This window comes from Punica granatum, chromosome 4, assembly GCF_007655135.1.
Source record: "Punica granatum isolate Tunisia-2019 chromosome 4, ASM765513v2, whole genome shotgun sequence".
In the NCBI taxonomy this organism is placed as follows: Eukaryota; Viridiplantae; Streptophyta; class Magnoliopsida; order Myrtales; family Lythraceae; genus Punica; species Punica granatum.
In genome coordinates, this window is record NC_045130.1 from 38071015 (window position 1) to 38093048 (window position 22034).

At 38.0% G+C, this 22034-nt stretch overlaps 2 protein-coding genes across 3 annotated transcripts; both read left to right on the forward strand.

The window, feature by feature from the left end:
- The first annotated feature begins 570 nt into the window (after window positions 1–570).
- On the forward strand, window positions 571–3201 carry LOC116202622 (histone-lysine N-methyltransferase ATXR6). The gene is made up of 6 exons (XM_031534220.1): window positions 571–919; window positions 1283–1363; window positions 1462–1691; window positions 2228–2328; window positions 2411–2623; window positions 2873–3201. The coding sequence occupies exons 1-6, from the start codon at window positions 640–642 to the stop codon at window positions 3030–3032; spliced, it is 1065 nt and encodes a 354-aa protein (XP_031390080.1). The 5' UTR covers window positions 571–639; the 3' UTR covers window positions 3033–3201.
- A 12586-nt stretch (window positions 3202–15787) lies between these two features.
- Window positions 15788–20706, forward strand: LOC116204826 (WD repeat-containing protein 44). Of its 2 annotated transcripts, none has more exons than XM_031537144.1 (8): window positions 15788–16105; window positions 16529–17744; window positions 17838–17928; window positions 18041–18198; window positions 18289–18340; window positions 18488–18567; window positions 18671–18764; window positions 19030–20706. In XM_031537144.1, the coding sequence occupies exons 2-8, from the start codon at window positions 16650–16652 to the stop codon at window positions 19566–19568; spliced, it is 2109 nt and encodes a 702-aa protein (XP_031393004.1). In that variant the 5' UTR covers window positions 15788–16105; window positions 16529–16649; the 3' UTR covers window positions 19569–20706. The 2 variants fall into 2 exon arrangements, with proteins under 2 accessions (XP_031393004.1, XP_031393003.1); XM_031537143.1 differs by having other exon boundaries at window positions 15788–16093.
- The last annotated feature ends 1328 nt before the right edge of the window (window positions 20707–22034 follow it).

Genomic DNA, 22034 nt, shown 5'->3' on the forward strand with positions numbered 1-22034 from the left:
CGTGATACGTTTATTTTAAATTTATATTTTAAAATCTTTGAACAGTTATAAATATATATTTTTTGTTCAATACAACATCATCACTTATAGAAAAAAAAAATCGATGCATTTTGTTTGGGTCAAATGAATTTATCAATTTTAATTTACATCGCATTTCCAAACATGTTACAACGAACGATCTGAAAGCGGACTTTGCTCTTGGAAATTCTAGAAATCGCAGCAGGCCGGTGGCTCGGGTCGACTCCGATTTTCAGATTGCCCGGGTTTTTTGCTTCGGCCCTAGCTGGTCACAGTTGCGGGCGGGAACAAGAACCATAAACACATATTGGCGCCAGTCCACGTCGTTGCTAACGAAGCAAACGACCACTGGCGCCAAAGGGAATGCCGTTTCCCGCGAAACCAAGCAGAACCCGCCAAGCTTCCCCGCCTTATTTTACTACACTGCCATAAAGGGACAGACGGAATCACGAAATTGCCACCGGGAAACCGGAAATTCCTAAAATGCCCGTCCCGCGGAACCAAATTAACCCGCGAAGCCCTCTCATTGGCTCTCCCACACACTTAAATTCTCTCTCTGTCCCTGTCTAACATTTGACTGAAACCCATTTCTTCTCTCCACTCCCGTCGCCACTTGCCCATATGGCTCCACCGCCGCCCATGTCCGCCGCCGCGGCCTCCCGGAGGAGGAGGACCCAGGCCCCGAGGCCGCTCTCGGAGCCCCCATTGTTCGAGGAGGACAGCTCCGATTACTGCGACGTCCGATGCGAGACCTGCGGATCTGGGGATTATGCCGCTCAGCTGCTCCTCTGCGACAAATGCGACCGGGGCTACCACATGTTCTGCCTCCACCCGATCCTCGTCGCCGTGCCCAAGGGAGCGTGGTTCTGCCTCTCCTGCTCCCGGCTCAAGAAGCTCAAGTGTACGTACAATTTCTGCTCCGCCCGCTATCCTCTGATGATTCTTTAGGCAACCCTGCATGACTATTGAATCTCTGTCTTGATTCTTACTGCTTCCATTTCACTATCAAACTGGTAGCTCGTAATCCCCGACAATCTAGTACTGTGTATCCTCTTCGACCAATTGGGTGTTTGCTGACCAAATTCATTTCCGGTTCATGCATTTTGCCGTGGGTGCCTAAGTGAAATTTCCCAATTAATTTTTGATCTTATGCGGATTAATGATCGCCGTTTGGGCTTCATCGGGCTTAAAAATATCCCTTTTGAGCTCTTGATTGTTTGATTTCCCCTGACAACGTACCCTCTCTTGTCGTGCCAATATGCAGCATTTCCTCTCGTTCAAACCAAAATCATCGATTTCTTCCGCATCCGGGCATCGTCAGAAGCAAAGCAATGTCCAATTCAAGGTAAAGGCGCAGACGAGACTTTATCATCTCACCCTTTCCGAGTGGCAGAATGCATATTGCAATTAGCTGAATTTCGTAGTTCTCGGTCATTATCTCAGAGACCCCCAAGCGGCGGAAGCGAGCTGGTAGCTTAGTGGTATCCAAAAAGAGGAGAAAGCTCTTGCCTTACAGTCCGAGCGAGGACCCTTTGAGGAGAATGAAGCAAATGGCTTCACTAGCCACGGCTCTCACAGCCACTGGGGCGAAGTTCAGCGACCGGCTCACTTATGTGCCGAGCATGGCTCCTCGGTCGGCTAATCGTGCTTCTCTCGAGCACGGAGGCATGCAGGTAATTTTCCAAATAGTGGTCGTCGAGTAAAATATTCTAACTAGACTTCAATCTGTTTGCTATGAGATTATATCCAGAGAGAAGAACTGCTAGTAGTTTAGAGGTTGTATGCAATGCCTGTATCTTGGGTTGAGTTTGGTGTGGATTGTCGCTTATGACAATTCTTAATGAATAAACATATGTCTGTCCCTTCATCCGTTGATTTATGATTCTAGTTCGGTTGGCAGCCTCCAAAAATTTGATCTATATTGCTTAACAAAGCAATTCTTCTGATTACTGCTTCTATACAAGCAAAATGCATGTTTCCGAGAGAAATTTTGCGTCACGATTGGTAAATATTGCATGCACTTCATCCTGTATCCGATATTTTCTGTAGAGCATGTTTTGTTTGTTCTGTATTCCTTAAGGTTAGGTCTTGAATACTCGGTGAAGATCTATGCCATGAATGTCAATTAATTTTTTCTTTACCAAACTCGATATGCACACAGTTTCTTTCTTGATATTATGCTTTACTCTGTGGAGTTTACTTGTACCAGGTTTTGCCAAAAGAAGATGTTGAGACCTTGAACTTGTGTAAGAGCATGATGAAACGAGGGGAATGTCCTCCCCTCATGGTCATTTTTGATCCTCGTGAAGGGTGGGTGCTACTCTTTACGATCTCCATTCTTTTGCTCTCGGTGTCATTCCCGTGATTAGAATTCTGGAATCTCTGTTTTCAGGTTCACTGTTGAGGCAGATAAGTGCATCAAGGATCTGACAATCATCACTGAGTACACAGGCGATGTAGATTACTTACGGAATCGCGAACATGATGAAGGGGACAGCATCATGACTCTCATTTCAGCGTCTAATCCTTCCCAGAGCCTCGTGATCTGTCCCGACAGCAAGGCCAATATAGCTCGATTTATTAATGGGATAAATAATCATACACCGTAAGCTCATCCTTCGGTCTTATCTGATTTATGGGAGAAATATAAAGTTTTTTTTTTTTTATATCAAAACCCGGCCTCATATGAATCATTTAAACCAAGTTAATTGCAAATGTCAATTAGTGCTAATTCCATGAGTGTGGTGCAACATCGTAATCAACATCTGTAGTCGATTCAGTGTTAAAAGGATTGCTTTAGAAGTTTCCTTCGAGACATCATGTAATCTGGTTGGAGTTATGATGTTTGGCACAGGGAAGGGAGAAAGAAGCAGAACCTCAAATGTGTGAGGTACGACGTTGGGGGAGAATGCCGGGTACTTCTTGTTGCGAACCGAGACATATCAAAAGGCGAGAGGCTGTATTACGACTACAACGGGTACGAGCATGAGTACCCCACCGAGCACTTTGTCTGAGCGGCTTCTCTGATCTCTCACCCACCACCAAGCACTCAAGTTATTGGACCGTGACCAATAGGCACCATCTAACTGGCTAATTGTACACATGCTGTTTGTTGGAAATTTTGATTGTGACAATCAATTGAAAGAGGAATCAATAAAGTTAGTATTTTTTTTTTTTTTGTAATTCATGTTCTTAGCTTTATTATTTGGCATCCGTATCACTAGTTTTTCAACCATGATCAGAATGATCTCACGAATTCGTCAAACGCATATCATGAAATATCGTCTTTGGCCTATCATGACGGACATTTTTTGACCACAAATCAGGAAGGACATGATTGGTAGTTTTTCATTAACATAGCCATCCCAATTCGAAATTGTCGGTCGAAACATCGAGGTTGTGTTGGGCCATTGTCCATTTTGTTGTAAGATCATAAAATTTGAACTTGAGATTTTTCGGCCTGATGAAACTCAGGCATTACGGTCCAGGCCCAATAACTTATAAGGCGACCAGCTCGGCCCGGTCTGACACCAACCAGACAGGTCTCGGTTGTCTGATGGGCCAAACACAGTGTTGTGAGCCCAATGTTATGAAGATTTTGCCCCGAGTTAAATATCCATCTGAGGTCCAAATTGAAAGCCCAGTTTCAATTCTTTTACGAGGGATGCCCATGAGACCATATAACATAATTTTGCCATTGATCGAGAGCCGGTCGAACTCGAGCCACCTTGCTTTTTTAATTGACGTGATTTTTCAAGTCATTTTACCTATGCGTATAATGTATTTGCATGCAGATATATCGAAAGGCCCAAATCGGAAGCCCCAGTGATGGGTTTTAGCTCCGATCAAATCGGGCCTCACTATAGATAAAGTCGACCGCATGGACCGATCCTCGCCGTACATTTCATGACCTCGAGGAGGGTACATGCGAACCCGCAATCAAATTCTGAGGAAGCCGTTGGAAGCCAACATAAACTAAAAGCTGAGCTGCCCCTTTTATCCAAACCTACGAATCGCTTACATAGGAGGAGGACAAGGAATATAATGATTAACTGGGGATATAGCGTGGGCTAATACTACGTAGTACAAAGAAATTTTCTTTTTCCTTTTCTTTTGAAAATTTTCTAAAATAGAAAAAGGGTAAAAAAAAAAAAAGAAGATAAAGAAAAGGGCAGGGAAGAGAAAAGGAAACAAAAAAGGGCTGTCAGTAAGAAACAGCACTTTCCTTCCTATCATATGTCAGTTAATGATTTTAATTGTAATTATTAAATGATGAAGCGACGAATTGGACCACGGCTATGTCCCTGAGACAGCCCCCATAGGGTGGTCCAAAATTGGGATGGGCTACGCTACGCTAAGTTACGTACTCTGCCCACTTAATCGCTTTCCGATCGGTAGCTGGCAGAGCAACATGCGAGAACGCTCTCACCTCCCTCGAGTGTATGTGACCTGGATCCTCTGCAGCCGAGGATCTCCGCCTTGTCATGTGAAAGCGACCAATCGCGATCCAGGACCGTCGGATATTTTCTCCGGCTAAAATAATACGTCCCGCCCGTCGTCCGATGTCAATATCTCATCAGCTCACTATCTGTACCGTCGTCTATACAGTCGTGTCAGAGGGGATTTATGCTATTCTCAGAAGAGAGATCGGGCATCGGACCTTCAACAAGACCAGGCAGATCGGAGCATACATGATCCCCACGAGTTGTATGTCGAGAATGTACATATTCTGCGCTGGCATCATATTATTATGTAAGCAGTGCCATTTCGATGATAATCGAGTACCATGTGTAAGCTTCAATTTATCATTTAAGAGGAGCTCAGTGTCCAGGCTACCGGATATCATAAGGAGGGGAAGTGGGTAGACATGCTCAGTTAGTCGATTCACTTCGTGATATTGCCTTTATGTAATCTCTTCTTATGAATGATGATAATGGAATGATACGCGTTTCAGACATAAACTGTCATTGGGAATAAGGAGAATCGTGTTCAGATGCCAAGGCTTAAAAGCTATATGGGTAGCAAGTGGGCACGAAACCTATTCATAACGGGGTTTTAATTACGGTTCGGAAAAATCCAATTCTGCTGAGCCCCTTGGGAGTGAATTGGAACAGAGGAGATCAGATGGTCCCGTTTTAATGTGTTGGGGCCGGGGTAAACGGAGCACTATGCGATGGATGGGAGGCCTTGGAGGGATTAAATTAGGATCAAATGCACCCCCACACATAAAATTGGTGGTCCAAAAAGCTCAGCTGCACAAAAGGAAAAAGGTAACACAACAATGGACTCTCCAATCCTTCTCGAGATATGTCACAAGTTACAACGCTCGTTACAACGGACGGCGACATCTGCACTGTATCAGAAACAGTCCGAAATATGACTGTTCCGTCACATGACATGAAAAGCTAATACGATACTTGGGAAAGATACAAGAAATCAAATGACAGCTCTACGATGGCATTATGGTTTGATCGTAAGATACCGAATTATCGATCGGAATAAGACATTCGACGATTTCCCTTTTCCTCCCTTGCCCTTCTCTTTGGATCCAGCAGTGTAATAGAGCCTTTGATTTCTGCAGATCTCTTGTTGTCCTCGGCCCAAACGACCGTCTCTGGTCCTGTGGCAGAGTTCTCCCCACTCAGAGCAGAAGCATGTTAATTATGTTTGTTTTGCCTATGGGTGTTTTGTTTTCAGTTTTTTTTTTTTTACCTTCTAAAAAAAGATATTTTGTCATATTTTTGTTTTTCCATATTTTTGTTGTAATGTAAATTACATCATATTATATGGACTAGACATTACTGTTTATCTTTAACATTGTTGTCTCGTTTTCAAGAACAGTAGTAGTTCATTAGCAGCCAATTCATATTTTTGGCTGGGGACTATTTGTTTGGAATTTTTTAGCCACTAATTGAACCGAAATCACATCATATGTCTTACTTTTTTTTGCACCAATTGACACATTTTGGCATTCGCCTTGCCTCCACGGTGACTATACTACGATCACTTTCTTCAACCGACAGGCTCTTTCTTACATTACATATATAAGCATATCTAAATGCAACATAAGTATTATGACATGCACTGACTTTGCATACTCAAGGATGATATGTATAGTTCATCTGTTCAGAAAACGAAAAAGAAAGAAAACGAAAATCTTTCATTGTTTATACTTTATGAACAGAAGAAGCATTAATTCATTTTGAATGTTATCCTTAAAATCACCCTATTATACTATATCATTTAAAATTTCCTTTACTTGTTATTTTAAGAGCAATGAGCATTAGAATTTCCACTTGACAAAAAAGGAGGAAAAAATCGTAGGAAAAAAAGAAAAGCTAAATGCATGGTTAAAGACACAGTGGGCAGTGGGCACCCCCATGATGACCCATACCATTAACACAGTATGCAGAGAATTGCAGCCATCAAAGACCCACCACCCACCACTACTCCGAGCACCACCTTTTAATTGAGCAAAACTTTTTTAGGCCACCCCGGGTTATCCGATTGGAATGAATTACAGTTCAGAATCAACTTGCCTAATGATTTTCTAGTTAACAAATCCATATCTGTTTCTTATTATCATAACGTAGATACTATATAATAGGAGTATATCAAGAAAGCAGTAGAAAGATGCGCGCTTTTAGATGAATAGTTAATTATGAAAAAAAAAATCATCTGACGATTCCAATTTCCAACATGATCATAAAATGGACGATGCGTTCGTTATCCATCAAGATTGTACGCGAAACTTCATTCAGTGTATCTTAATCCGGAACACATATGGCACTTCATCCCCACTTCGTACAAGCTAGCAACCAAGATATATATATATATATATATATGTACATACATATATACATGTAAAAATCTGCTCGAACCGGGCAGTGTAACTTTTTTGCTTTCTTTCGAGATATTTTCTTCATCGGCAGAGCAAGAACTCGTTAAAGTTGGAAATCTAGGCGTGGCTCTTTGAATCTTGGAGGTCCCAGTTGACACATTACTGCATGTTCATCTGCCCTTGGGCAATTTCCATATTTAAAAAAGGATGCGTCGTCCTTACTGTGGGGGGATTGATCAGTTTGGTTTGGAAGACAAGGGAAGTCTTTTTCCTAAATGAGGAAAATAGAAAAGCACTTCCCCCAAAGCAGATTCTGCAGAATCAGTCTCTCACGTAAAATAAATTATAAACAGAGGCAGGTCAACTCAATTTTGCCAAATTATATTATATGGGTAGATGATGAGGTTGGTGCCGACGATTTATTGATGAAAGATGCAATCAATTTCACTACCAGTGGTTTTTTTAAAAAAATTATTTTCGGGTATTTTCAGCAGGAAAAAAAAAAAGCAGTGGTACTTAACCTAAACAGCTGGACCGCGAAGTGCGAGAAGCCGGCTGTCCGTTTTAACCGGGTTTTTTGCGAGAAGCTGCTTTTTTTCAGCTGCAGGTTTTGCAACTTAGCTCTTGTTATTAGTCGGCTCGGCCGATTAATACGGATATGCATATGTACTAAGTCCTACCGTATACACAAAGATAGAGTCTGCGTTTCCGTACAAAGATGCACGTTGGTTTAGTACTTTGGTTTGCGCCCGTGGCCTATGCCATTTAAAAAAAAAATCGTGATGAAAATGATGGAATGAGCAACTATTCTTCACTGCTTACGGTTTTTGAATATTTTTTAAACTTGCCGATTATTCAAAAGTAAACGGTTTCAAAAGAAATGAGGGGACACAAAAGGTGGAGAGATTTTGGCCGGTCATAGTGAGGTTCTTCGTTTTCTTTTTTCTATTTTAAATTTGTATTATCTTATTTTTCAATTATTTTCACGAAATGAGAGAATTTTTAATAATTAGTGCATCATGGATGAAATTTAATCGTTTCGATAGGAAATCAAATTTAATTTTGGGAAGGTGGTAAATTAGCTATGTTGACATAATATTTATACCATTCAATGATCGTATATTGAGATGCTCAAAACAAAAAAAAACAAAAAAAAGAAAAGAAAAGAAACTGAGCACACGGATAATTGAGATAAGATCAGCTCAATTTGGTTACATGATCTAAGCACAATGTGTTAATCAGATCTGCGAACTCCAGTTCCATGTAGAGATGTATGACTAATTCACCTTTTATACTGAAAGAAAATCAAACCAAGCAAACATTCGAAATTTCATCCAAAAAAAAATTCGAAAACAATTCCTCAAATCCATATAATTAATTAAACCCTTGTGGCTAAGGGGCAATAACTTAAATTAAAATTTGCAGTTAATTTAGTATAATCGCGGATCAAAATGTGATTGACATGCCTAATTAGCCTTAATGATGATGACAAAAAATGATTAACTTACCGAAAAGTGAGTAAATCCCGGGAGGGGGGGAGGAAGATTTATATTTATTATATATATATATATATATATATGGACTTGCAATAATCTGCCGAATTTCTCGACTATAATTGGATCAGCAAAAAATAAAATAGAATTTTTGTCTATAGCGTTGGCACACCAGCTAAGGACTCTCATTAGATGTTGGTTGGACAATGTCTATGGGAAGTATCAACTTAAATTATTTTAATTGATTATTTAGAACTTAGCTTCCCAACATTGCCACTTATTATCTTATTATTGAAATCATGTCGGCTGCTTCCTATGGAGAGGAAATTAAGGACAGTCACGTGCCCTTCTCTCCTAACCCTACCATGACATAACTCATCTAGATTGAGATAAGATGATAAAACTTGCTTGGGATCATAATAAAGCACTCTCTACCAAAATTAATCCAACTAGAGTTTTGTACGACCTTCTTTTCAGTATCGGTCAAGTGTAGTTCAAAGATCACATCGGAACACATAACAGCAAGTGACGAGAGAGGAGCAATCAATCGCTCTCTGTTTCTCCAAACATCGGTTAAAATTTCAGCACGAACCGTGTATTGTTTCCCTCTTTAGCATGCATCGACGGGTATCTTTTTCGTTTCCATTCCTGTTCTCACCAAACCGTCTTTCCTTAGGTTAACCTCGTGTTGCCACTTCTATGTTCAATCCAAGCGCTGGTCTCCATCAATCTTGAAAGTAAATATGTGCACGTCGTTATAATATTCAATCTTCAGCATAACTAAACAGCCGATGCAACGAGGCAACTAGTTTGGCTCAAATCATAAGACATGCCAGTATCGGTTGCGAGGAAAACTCTTAACGAGTCAGTTGTCACGTAGCTGTCTTTAGCTAATGCTACGTCTCACTGGTTAGACTCTCCACGTTCATTTAATGAACCAATCATGCAGCAAGCTATAAAAAGCATCACAACACTATTCCACGATGCCTAGCTGGCTAATTAGGCTTAGGACAACTTCTTACTATCAAATAGGGTCTACCGCGAAGATAACAAGTTATCTAATTACTGTTAACCCTGTAGATAATTCCGATCGAGATGCTGCTCAACCGAAGCCTTGCATCAAATATATATGGATTCATAAGACATATACTAACACAAACATTAGATTAGTGGGACCCAAACTAAGCAATGTTAAAAGGTTTAAAAAATATGAAATGAGTTGGTTGAGATGGTTCCATTCGTGTAATTTCTTTATGTTAAGTCTCAAGTTCGAGCATTGTGGATGAAGATTATCCACAATTAATTGAGAAAATTTTACCCCTTAGTGAGTGAGCCGATCCAGTCCGAATCTGGCTAGATTAGATGGAGTTGGATTGAGTTTCTGAATATTAGTCGGTGCATTTATATTTTTTAAAAAAGAAGAAGAAGGAATTAATAATTAATAGATAAAGAAAAGGGGGGAAATCAACCGAGGGAAGGGGAGAGTTCAGGTCAGCCGTGAGGAGAACCTGGGTGCTGTTTAGAACGGGAACACAACAAAGACATTGAAATACGATGAACCGGAGACATGATTAAGGGCTCGAATCTTGGGCTTCTCCCAAAGCAACGATTTGTTGCTTCACGAGCAGGCAATCACACCTATTCATTTTTTAATTTCCTTTTCATTTTCATTTTAATTATTACAATAATTATTTGCTACAATCAATAATATACAAAATAATGCTTATCCCAGAATTATTGAAAAAAGAAAAAAGAATAAATGCCTTTTTTAAAAAAATATTATCTTTTGGTTTTCTCACAACTCATGCCCACCGTGCAAATTGTCAAATGCTAATATGCATGTACAATTTGTATTCCCAAATGATCCCTAATTTTGATTCCTTTTTGCCACCAAATTATTCCACATTTTGTCGTTCCATCATTATATATCAATTATTAGATACCCGCCGTATTGTGTATGTTCTCCCTGCTGTGGCAACGGGTTATTAAACGGATTTTAAGTTTGAATACGCTTTTTATTAAATGTAGACCTACTTGTATTCTGGAACTGAATTTCTATTAAACCTAGGACAAGTACTGAAGTTGAGATGTCGGGCTAGAATTTAGGTCATATTTCGTGTTTTTTAAGTATCTTGCTGCAAAGATAATAGCTCGGAATATCTATTCGAATTTTGGTCATACTTTTCTTACCTCATTGGAATTTTGTCAATTGAACAGTAAAAATCAATAAATAAATTATAATATATAAAGCTAGGAATTAAAATGAGAAAGTGTTACATAAGTGAAATTACAAACTTTGAATTCATGTTGCATTACTTTTTGAATGGAGTTTAATGAACTCACATTATATTTTGCTTGTGTTATATTCGATGCATTTTAGTTATGTATTCATATCATTTATATGTAATAATATATAATTAAACTTTTTGGAGAAATGAAAAGTAATAATTAGAAAGAACTCCTTGATATAAGTGAAATTGTTCAAAAGTAATGTGTCATATGCCTATAAAAAATGAGACATAGAAACTTGTATCTTCACCGACAAAGTTGCTTCCTTTAACTATTTGGCCAATATTTATGTTACAAGATTATTGTTATTCGCGTTTCTACTGACCAAATTCATTTCGCATTCCCGATTTCTATTATTTATTAGGTCTACTTGGTAAAATATGTAGATTTCGATACTTTTACTTCATATTATGCGTTAATTACCTAATTTTGATCTTATAGAAATTGACAGAAAGTTGCCGCACGACATGCAGATATCAATTAGTATACGGTAAAGGAGAAAAACAATTTCACTTCATCATTGTGTTTCTTTTATTGTATTTATTATAGGTTTCGGTCCCGTCATCCACCAAAAAAAAAGTGAAAAAGTGAAAAACCTATGCCTATAAAGATTAGTGAGAGCGTAATATGTAATTGATTAAGGAACCATCTGAAACTAATGCCGGATTAATTGGAAACAAAGCCAACTTTTGCCTTTTGACTTGCACTGGCCGTTGTATGGCTCTCACGGTGCCAAGAAAACGCCGTCGTGTTGACTCGGCTATCGCTCATTAATCAGACATGCTATTGCCGAATTGGCATTTAGTAGTTTAGAATACAATTGCGGCAGTTAAGCCCTTTCCTGGAGAGATCGTGTCGTTGTCATATGCAATGCACCAAATATTCAATCAACCACAATAATCATCATGTCAATGACCCCAAAACCAAGTCGCGACAAGTCGGGTGCATGTCATTTTTTTGAGTAATAAAGTTGATTGTAAGCTTGCATCGTGTCGGTTCAATGAACTCGAGTTTTTTCACTCTTGGCACGCAAGTATCAATCAGAATCCACATTTTTCACGATTCTCATTTAGCGAATATATTGGAGTGTTCATGATCTCATCAACTATTAATGTGGAATTTTAAGGACTTTGTTGTGCATTGATTGATTTCAATAAACCCTAGCTAGCTAGCCATTATCTCAATGCATGCATTGATTTTCAATCCGATATATCGATCAAAGATCAAATGCTTGCTATTCTTGTTTGATACTTCATATCACACAATGCAGATCTTGGCTTTTTGATGATACGGAGCCTTTGAGATGATACAAGGGGATCGGACAAATAATCAAAAAAAGTTCGTACATCAATGTGCCTAGCTTGTTATTTACATTTTATCATCAAACTAACGATTATGGTCTCTCAACCATACATGTTTCGATGGATCATCTATACTATTAAACGAATCGGATTCGTATACTCAAATCATAGACTATATTGATGCATCATATATATATATATGTGTGTGTGTGTGTGATACTTTTAATTTGTCGCCAAACTTCTTTTTTTTTTCTTTTGTAATTTCGTAAGTGTTACTGAGTTGGTAGAAGAAATGAAAGTCAGCCAACTTTAAGGGTCCCTTCAAAGATGCACACGAAATGATTGAAGTTATGCCTAAAAATTGAAACACACCAATGGGCAAAAATACACATTGCCCATGCCTTATATAGACGTAATTAGCTTTGACTTGTCAGTTGGTAAACTTGGTGAATACTATGAATGGCAAAGGGCACATTCGCCACTTCATAATTCTTCCCATGAGCTTAAAATAGATAGATTTTCCATGTATTTCCGTCAATCCTTAATCTCATATAATCAGTCTGAAATTCGCTCATCAGCTATATATATATATATATATATATATATCGAAAGTTGAACAATCTTCTCTAAGATTACAATGTAACATATAGCAATCTGGGTAGATAGGACGAGTACGACTAAAGTGTATATTATGGAGAAATTAAAATCTCCTTGAAGATATATCTTTTGGTTTTTGCCACCATTTCCATGAAGATACTTATCAAGCGTTTTCTAATGCTAAAAAAACCGTAACTCTGACAAAATTACCTAGATTTATACATATGATATAACACATACCAATAAGTTCGGATAAGCTCGTAATGGAGTTAATATATATGTGTGGACATGTGTATATATATCAAATTGATCACGGAACACGAATTTTAAGCAAACTAATTGAGGATACTAGCTTGAGGTTCAACTAGCGAAGACGTGGATCGACCAGACACTATGTTTTACAATAATCAGATCACCTAATCTTGTCATGTACTTCTTATAATATATTTGCATAATTTACGTGAACTGACACATTGTAATTATGTACATGTGTATAATAATGTCATGCCTTTTTTTTTCCCCTAGTTGTTTCCTTCCTTTATTTTCTCTTAGTCTTATTGATTAAATATGTTTGTGTAATATATACAAAAAAAAAATTGTGCACGTATGTATATATCTATATATATATATATATATAACGTTGTATCCAACAATAAATGGAGGTAGAAAGGTATTTTTCTAAATAGTATAAATAATAAATATAAATGTCTAAATAATATTCAAGATTAAAAAAAACTATTTTAAAGATGTATCTCAACAATAAATAGGGATAAAAATGTAATTTTTTAGATAGTATAATGTCATAAATGTAAATATTTAAATAATATTCAAGATTAGAAATATTATTTTTAAGTATAATGTCATAAATGTAAATGTCTAAATAATATTGAAGATTAAAGAATACTATTTTAAAGAAAATAAGTACTATCTTGATTCTTGATGATACATGTTCATGAATTAAATGTAAATAAATAACTGCGCAAGTATAAATATATATTAATTCATTTTAATTAAAGTAATTATCAAAAATGAATTATCATTTATAGATCTACTTATTTATATTATAAATAAAAAATATATATATATGTACTTACCATATATTTATATATGTACTTCACACTCAATCCATCTATATCTATATATATATAATTGCATTTCAATAATAAATACTGGTAGAAATGTAATTTTAAATAGTGTCAGGTCATAAATGTAAATGTTTAAATAATATTCAAAATTAAAAATATTATTTTTAAAAAATTAAGTACTATCTCAATGATATATGCGCATGAATTAAATGCAAATAAATAGTGACGTAATTATAAATATTTATATTAATTCATTTTAATTAAATAGTTATCAAAAAATAAATTATCGTTTATAGATCTACATATTTATAAATAAGATATATATATAATTCACCATCACTCCATTAAATTAGACTAAAATGACAAATTTATATTTATTAAGAGCTCATTTCTAAAAAAATTTAATAATTTTAATCGATATACATATATATAATTATATAGTATTAAAGAAAAATATATATTTAATAATATAACTGTCACTTTCAATTATTTTTAATTTATTTTTACTAGTATTTGAATAACTTTACTTTAGAAAGATATCTCTTTTTGAACATTTTAATCGGAATGTCAAATTTTTAAAATTATCATTAAAAATAAAGAGTCTAGGTAAGACCTGTACATTACATGGATATAAAGCTAGTGTGTGTATATATGTGTGTGTGCACGCGCGCTCGAATGAGTTGAATTCTCAGTCAAATTTAGACACTTGACTTCTTGAAGAGGAAAAGAGAACCGACCCCCCTCGAAAGTGTCCCGAAGGGGTTGCCAATAGTACCTAACTGCTGATCTCACATACCCCAAATTTCCAATTAACTATTGGTCACAAATACTTCGTTTTTGGTGAACAATTGATCATAAGGCATGCTTCCCTAAGTTAATATTATATGCATGTAAGCTGTCGTAAAAAAAGTTTAATATTGTGATATTATATAATAATTGCCCTATCCATTCGTATAGACAAATGTTATGATATAAGAGGTTGAATCCTGAAAATAACAAAAGGAGCAATTAAAAAGAAACAAACTCAGCCTGAGGAGATAATTGGAATGTTGTGTAGTCTATAGTGGAACACAACGTTACCTAGAATCAACGACTTTTCGAATCTAAATCTAATAAATGAATCTTTATCGATTACAAAGGAGATTTAAAACTTAATATAATTAAAGAAAAATTCTAAATAATTAATAAATTGACACGTATAGTTTCACTAGATATCGAACCTGTAACTTGTAGGCCTACACGCGATGATGTGTGCCAGTGCGACCTCTAATTAATGAATTTCATATGTTCATTCCTTATTCATATGCTAATATCCTCTCTTTTAAAACTCCCCCTCCCCCCCCAAAAAAAAAACCTTTGTTGTTTCTTGAAATTTTTAGAAAAGTTTAGAATGGATAAATATAACGCTTTCTTAAGAAGATGAATTTTTATATAATTTGCCATTTTATGGAACCTATTAAGTTTTTTTCAATGTAAGTTTATTAAATATATATATATATATATATATATATATATATTACACTTTTGCAATTGTAATATCATGTTAATGACACTCCATATCGACATAGACAGTCTCAAAATAGTCATTGGACGCGACTTTTTTGAGGCCTCCTTGTATTTTGTCTACATTCTCATCCATGTGGGCCACAACTCATTAGGAGATCAACGGGTGTGCCGTGACCAATGTCATCTTGAAATTCTTAATATGACTTCCAGCGGGGAAAAAAAAGACAATATGATCAAAAACTCCTCCCAGTCGCATCTCATGGCTTTAAAACCAATATTCAGATTCATGTTTAGTGAATCTACAATCAATCCGTGATCATAAGGACCTGAAAATGTCGAGAGAATCACGGAAATCGTCGGTAAGATAGCCGAGGCATGGTACCAAGGGGGAGACACTCTTGGACAATAATTTGTAACAGTGCAACACTGGTTTCTCAGTCCAATGTTGCAAACTGTAACAACTTATAGCATCGTAACTGGGTTAAATACATATTAAAAAGGCCAAAAAAATAAAATAAAAAATTCAATTTATTCTTTTCTCTTTTTTCTTTCTTGCTTTAGAGAAATTGAGAGGGAGCCTGGGACTGGGAGTGCGCATATAAGCCCAACACAAACACACACACACACACACCCACCACTCTCGAAGGTCTCGTTTCTCGGGCCATCAGTTCACGAAAATCAAGGTTATTTATTATTCCTCTCTTCCGATTTTACCCCCTCCCTCTCCCTCCCAATTTCTCTCTCTCTCTCTCTCTCTCTCTATTTCTTGTTATTCTTTTTATTTTCCGGTGAATTCCATATCCATTGGTTTGGGGGCACTGTCCTCTCTCCTCTTCTTCTCTCCTTCTTCTGCTTTGCTTGAGAGAGCGAGTCCTGAAGAAGAAGAGCTCCCCGCAATTCCCCTCCCAATGGCCGCCCCTTCGATCTCTGCCCACATAGAAACATCTTAGGAACCGGACCCATGTAAGCATATTGGTCAGTTTTCTTACTTCAAGAACAGGAGAAAAATCTAAGCTTGGATTTGTTTCTTGGAATGCAATTATTTTGATCTTCAATTGCGCGTGTTGGTTTTGATCTTTGAACCCATTGGTGCCCTTGCATCCTTCATTTGCTGCAGAATTCCGGGGGCTGCTTTGTTGTGATTAAATTATTCATCTTATTATCTGTGCCCAAGTGTTGATTTTCACCATTTCAATTGAGGCTTTTGATACCGACGGGGAGACTAGGTTCAATGTGTTTGGATTGGGATCCATGTTGGATCTCTTTGGCTTGAGCTTGTATTATAGTAATTCTCTGTGAACTATAAAATTATGGGTTGTTCCAGATTACTGATCTTGGACTCTGTGCCTGTGTCTGTTTTCCATTTTCTCCTCTTCTTTTTTTTTCCTTTTTTATCAGCTCTGCTGGGTTGCTTGTTCTGAGGGGGGGGGGGGGGGGGTTTGGAATTCAACACGTTGTCTTGGGGCTTTAAAGCTGGTCACAGTGGTGGGAGCTTTCATGGGTTGAACTCAGAATAGCAATGGGAAGCTTCAGTGAGGAGGAGGATTGTCGATTCTTTGACGCCCACGAGGAACTTTCGTTCCCATCCAATGGATTCTGCGGGGTCGAGGTCGACGATCCCAGTCATGGGCTCGTCGATTCTGCCTCAAACTGTTTCGAGTACGACATCTGGACGAGGAGCCCACGGAGTGTTAGGGAGCGGAGGAGCAAGTTTCTCAGATTGATGGGGATGAGTTCAGATACAATGGGGACTTGTTCTGGGGAATTACAGAGTGGCGAATTACTGGAGGGGGAGGTGGGTAGAGTTATGGAGAGTAGTGGGGCTGTGCTGAGAAGCTCGGGTTTAGTGGATGACTTCTGTTCCAGTCGTTCCTCGAACTCGTGCTGGTCTAGCAATACCTCAGAGTGGTCTGGTGAGGAGGAGAGATTTGTGCCTAGGCATGAGGGTTTGAATGGTGGAAGCACCTGTAGTGAACGATGTCGGGAAATGGGAGGGCCCTCTCTTTCATTCCAGGAGCTGATCGAGAAGGAATCTCCCGAGGGTAACAATAAGAACGACTCCCTGGAGACAATAATTAAGGGACACAAAAAGAGTTGGCTTACTAGATTACGTAGCCTCACTTGTGTTGTAGATAGGCAAGGGGTGAAAGGGAACAGTAATGCTGAGGACGGGCCTAGGGCCCAGAAGGTGAAAGTCCGGCACTGCCAGAAAAGGCTCAAGGAGCTCTCTGCCCTGTTCACAGGCCAGGACTTTCAGGCTCACAATGGTCCAATTCTCAAGATGAAGTTCAGTCCCGATGGTCGGTTCCTCGCCAGTGCAGGAGAAGATGGCGTTGTGCGACTATGGAAAGTCGTGGAGGATCAACGGTCAAATGAGCTGGATATACCAGAGATTGATCCCTCGTGCATCTATTTCACAGTGAATCAGCTCTCTGAGCTGACTCCATTGTTTGTGGAGAAGGAGAGGACAGGAAAGCCAAGGAGTCTGAGGAAAACCCCGGATTCTGCTTGTGTTATTTTCCCCCCCAAGGTCTTCCGGTTATTGGAGAGGCCAGTGCATGAATTCCACGGGCATAGGGGCGAGATTCTGGACCTCTCTTGGTCCAACAATAATGTAAGAAAATTTCATCTTCAGGAAATATAAAAGACTGACTTGTTCTTTCTCTGTGCATTATCTAATTAGCTTTTTGTCTATTATCTGGTGCAGTATTTGCTATCATCTTCTGTAGATAAAACAGTTCGCCTGTGGAAAGTGGGTTCGGATCACTGCCTTGGAGTCTTTAAGCATAGTAATTATGGTAAATCATTGCATATTCTTATTACTGTTTTCCTTTGGGATATCGGCACATATTTATCTCATCAACTTGATAGTAAGACCTTTCTTGTTCTCTTGTACTCTCTTTTGTTCAGTGACGAGTGTGCAATTTAATCCGGTGGATGATAACTTCTTCGTCAGTGGTTCGATAGATGGCAAAATTCGAATCTGGGCTGTTCCAGGATGTCAAGTGGTTGATTGGACTGATATACGGGAGATTGTAACAGCTGTTTGTTATCGTCCCAATGGGCAGGTACATTTCCTTTTTTGGATATGTTGATTGCCCCGAACTAAGCCTTTGAATTTAGTTTCATAAAGGTTAACTTTCTAAATTTCCTTACAGGGAGTGATTGTTGGATGTATGTCTGGAAGTTGCCGATTTTACAGTGTCTTAGGTACTTCTTCTTGAACAACCTTTGTCTGTGTTCTTCAATATCTTGAAATGTTTTAGGTTAACTTTTTGTACTCATCTTATTGGTAACCTTATGAGTACATATATATATTTATATGACAGATTTGTCCCTTTTTTCCCCTTCAATCAGATAATCGGTTGCAATTGGATGCTGAAATATGCTTATGCAGCAAGAAGAAGTCACCTTGCAAAAGGATAATTGGGTTTGAGGTACCAATCTATAGCCTTCTGTTCTTGCTGCTTCCTGCTCTACTCTCTAACTCATGCTATTTTGGCAATTTTTCACTCACGACTGGTATGTTACATCGTCCAGTTTTTTCCGCAAGACCCAAGCAAGGTGATGGTCACGTGTGCTGATTCGCAGATCAGAATCCTGCACGGGATCAATGTAATTAGCAGATATAGAGGTTTGTATTCTTTTGGATAAGTGCTGATCTGTCCAGTTTTTGCTTCTGTGAATTCATGTCTGCCTTTGTATTTTCTGACATAAGGGCAATAGGAGGGAGAGAGAAAGGAAAACATGTGTAGGCTTGCATCTTAGAAGACGTATGGGGTTGTAAAGTGGAAATTTTGGAAATGTTTGGTAGTTCTCCACGAGCCAAGTGTGCAGATATTTTTAGTCTCGAAAATGTGCTCTTGATCTCATTCCTATGCCTACTTCACTCTCTGCAGGCCTCCGAAGTTTAGGAAATCAGACATCTGCATCCTTCACATCAGATGGGAAGCACATAGTCTCAGCTTCGGAGGACTCGAACGTGTATATATGGAATTGCAGCAACCATGAAGATCCCACTTTCTCTGAAACAAAAGCCATCAGATCATGTGAACGTTTCTCATCAAATGCCAGCGTGGCAATTCCATGGTGTGGGATGAAGTACAAAAATTCAGGAAATGAATGGGAGTTTGGAGTGTCAGGCAATAGTCAGGAGTTGGAAGAAACCGTCCCTTCCACTCCTGCTTGTTTCTCATTGGGCCAGGAATTCGTCTTGGATACTTTTCCTAAGGGATCGGCTACCTGGCCAGAGGAGAAGCTGCCCACCTCGAGTCCACTGGGCTCTTCGCCCCCAATGCATCGGTCCCAATACAAGTTCCTCAAGAGCTCATGCCAGAGCACTTCGAATTCCCATTCATGGGGCCTTGTTATCGTGACTGCAGGATGGGATGGGAGAATTCGGTCTTTCCTCAATTACGGGCTGCCGGTGCCCCTTTGAAAACCTCAATGGTCTCCGGGCTACAAGGGCCGCATTGAAATCTCAGTGGTACAGCTTGCAGAGCTGGACTGATACCATCTTTTTAGATCAGAACACAGGGAGTTTGGCCTTTCTTGTAGCATATCTTGTGCTCGTACCAGACTCAGATAGGGCTGTAGCTGATGAAAAGATGCACATGATGGGGGCAAATATCCATTAAAGCAGCTAATCAAGGTTTAGCATCTCAAGAACATGTCTATCGACTCCAGCTGCAGCGCCCCACTGAGCTTTCGGTCGAGATTTTTAGTAAGTGGTTGGGATCTCTTCTCCAGATCTCTCTGCCCCATGACCTTTGCTCTGGATTCGTCCCAAGAAAAGGTTGTCTCTCCATATCAACCAAGAAAAGACACGCAAATTGTATATTTCCGGAGATTTGACGTGATCATTCTGCATGACAATGGAGGTGACGGTGGGACCAATGAGACAAACCAAAGAGGGTAAAAAAAAAAAGGAGGAGGCTTGGGCTTTAATTCCCACAATGGGAGAAATGAGGATAGAGTATATCTAGAGCTGGTGGCTGGAGTTGGTTCTTGAAAGGAAATGGTGGGGGACGTTTACCATAATAATATGTTGGCTGGTCTGAAATGATTGAGGGGTTTGTCTGCCATTTTTGCTTTTATATATTTTTCGTATCCTTTCGATTTTGTTCGTCCCGTTCCCTCTCCTCGTAGGGTCGGGCTCGCCACGCAGGGTGTTGGGACGAGGATCGGGACATCATCTTCCTATGTCTGGTGAAAAGGAAAGGAAATGGATCCCTTCTTTATTAGCTGCTTCAGAACAGATGAGTACTGACCTTTGATGGGCTTATCTTGATTGAAATGCCCAGAAGAAGAATTCTTACTAACTGCTATCCATGGTCTATCAAGTATGCCTAGATTTAAGTAGGAATTCTCTTATTTTTCTTTTTCTTTTCTATTTTGGTAAATGAGGTGAAAAAAATGTAATTTGAGGAATTTTAGGAAATTGTAATATGTAAGTGTAGATAAAGAAAATTTTGTTGTAGATTAGGTTTAAATTAAAGATTTCAGCTCTTGTATATGCTTTGTATCAGAAAGAGACAGATGGGTCAATTCCAATATTCTTTGGTTTTTCTCTTCTATGAACGATCTTTTATTTTCGGTAACATCACGGGATGTTTTCACCTTACAAGTTTATCTAATTCCCATTTAGTGTACACTTGACTTAGCCGTAAGGTGCTTCTATCTGTTTATGAATCTTGTATTGCAGGCAGTTTACTAACCAATACCTCACCTAGTAGTTACTTTTTTAAAAAATAAATACGAGGATGTTTTTTTCAAGACATGGGATTTGACAAGGGGTAAAAAAATAGTTGAAAGGCAAAGTTAGGGATAAAGGGTTTTGTTTAAGTAGTTAAAAAATTAGGCAGAAAGAAGGGTAATGATTAAATATGTTTCTATGATTCATGTGGTTTGGTAAATTGGATAGTTATAGGACCCAATAATTATGTCTCATAAAAAAACACCTACAGAATTATCTGTCAATGCTGAATTAGTGTCGGTTAACTCAAATTATTGTCTCCACTCAAAAACAAGACAACTAAAAGAGAAGAAAAAAACTTAAATAATTAAAAAAAAAAAAAGAAGATGACTTCTTACCTACCTTCTTTTTAGGAGGGGACAAGAAAATTTAAAGGAAAATCTCCTCACGTTTTCTCTTTGGGGTGAATGCTTTTTTATTCATCTTTGTTTACTTATGCAAAAGTAAATAGTTAAAAACCTTAATTTACTAAAGGTGCCTCATATTTGGGGATCGGGGAGACATGTTTGTTGTTAAGAAAATTGAATTTATGTCTCATCGATATTGATTCCAAGAATTAAAAATTTGACATCAATTTTAAGGATATCATACAGTCTGAACTCGATTGGATCAAAACTCAACTCACCAATTTTTTTTTTGAAACAAATGAATTCTTGAAGTGTGATGTACTATAGATTATCTATATATATATATATATCTTATTGTTTATGCATTGTTCAATTTAGAATACTTGCAAATTGGAGGAGTCCTAAATCCTAACTCTTAAATTGTCCCGTGGGACAACCAGAGTCTCCATCAACATGTGGGTTAGTCTCTTCTTTTTCTATTTAATTTTTTCAAAGCAATTATGAGTATTTTATCTAATTTTCAAATGAGAGCAAACAGAAAATGTGTTTTCTGATCTAGCATCTTTTATAATTTATTAGGGCTCAATTATTATTATTATTATTATTATATATTTGTCCAAAAGGACCAAAACAAGAAATTCCCGACAAAATGGCATTAATGTTCCCAAAGGTTACACATTTTTGTATTTTTATGTATGTGAAAACTCATTGGTTTTTACTATTTTCATTATTAAATAATAATAATAATAATAAGCACAACACTGAAAAATGACCATATAAAAACGAGGATATTTAATTATAT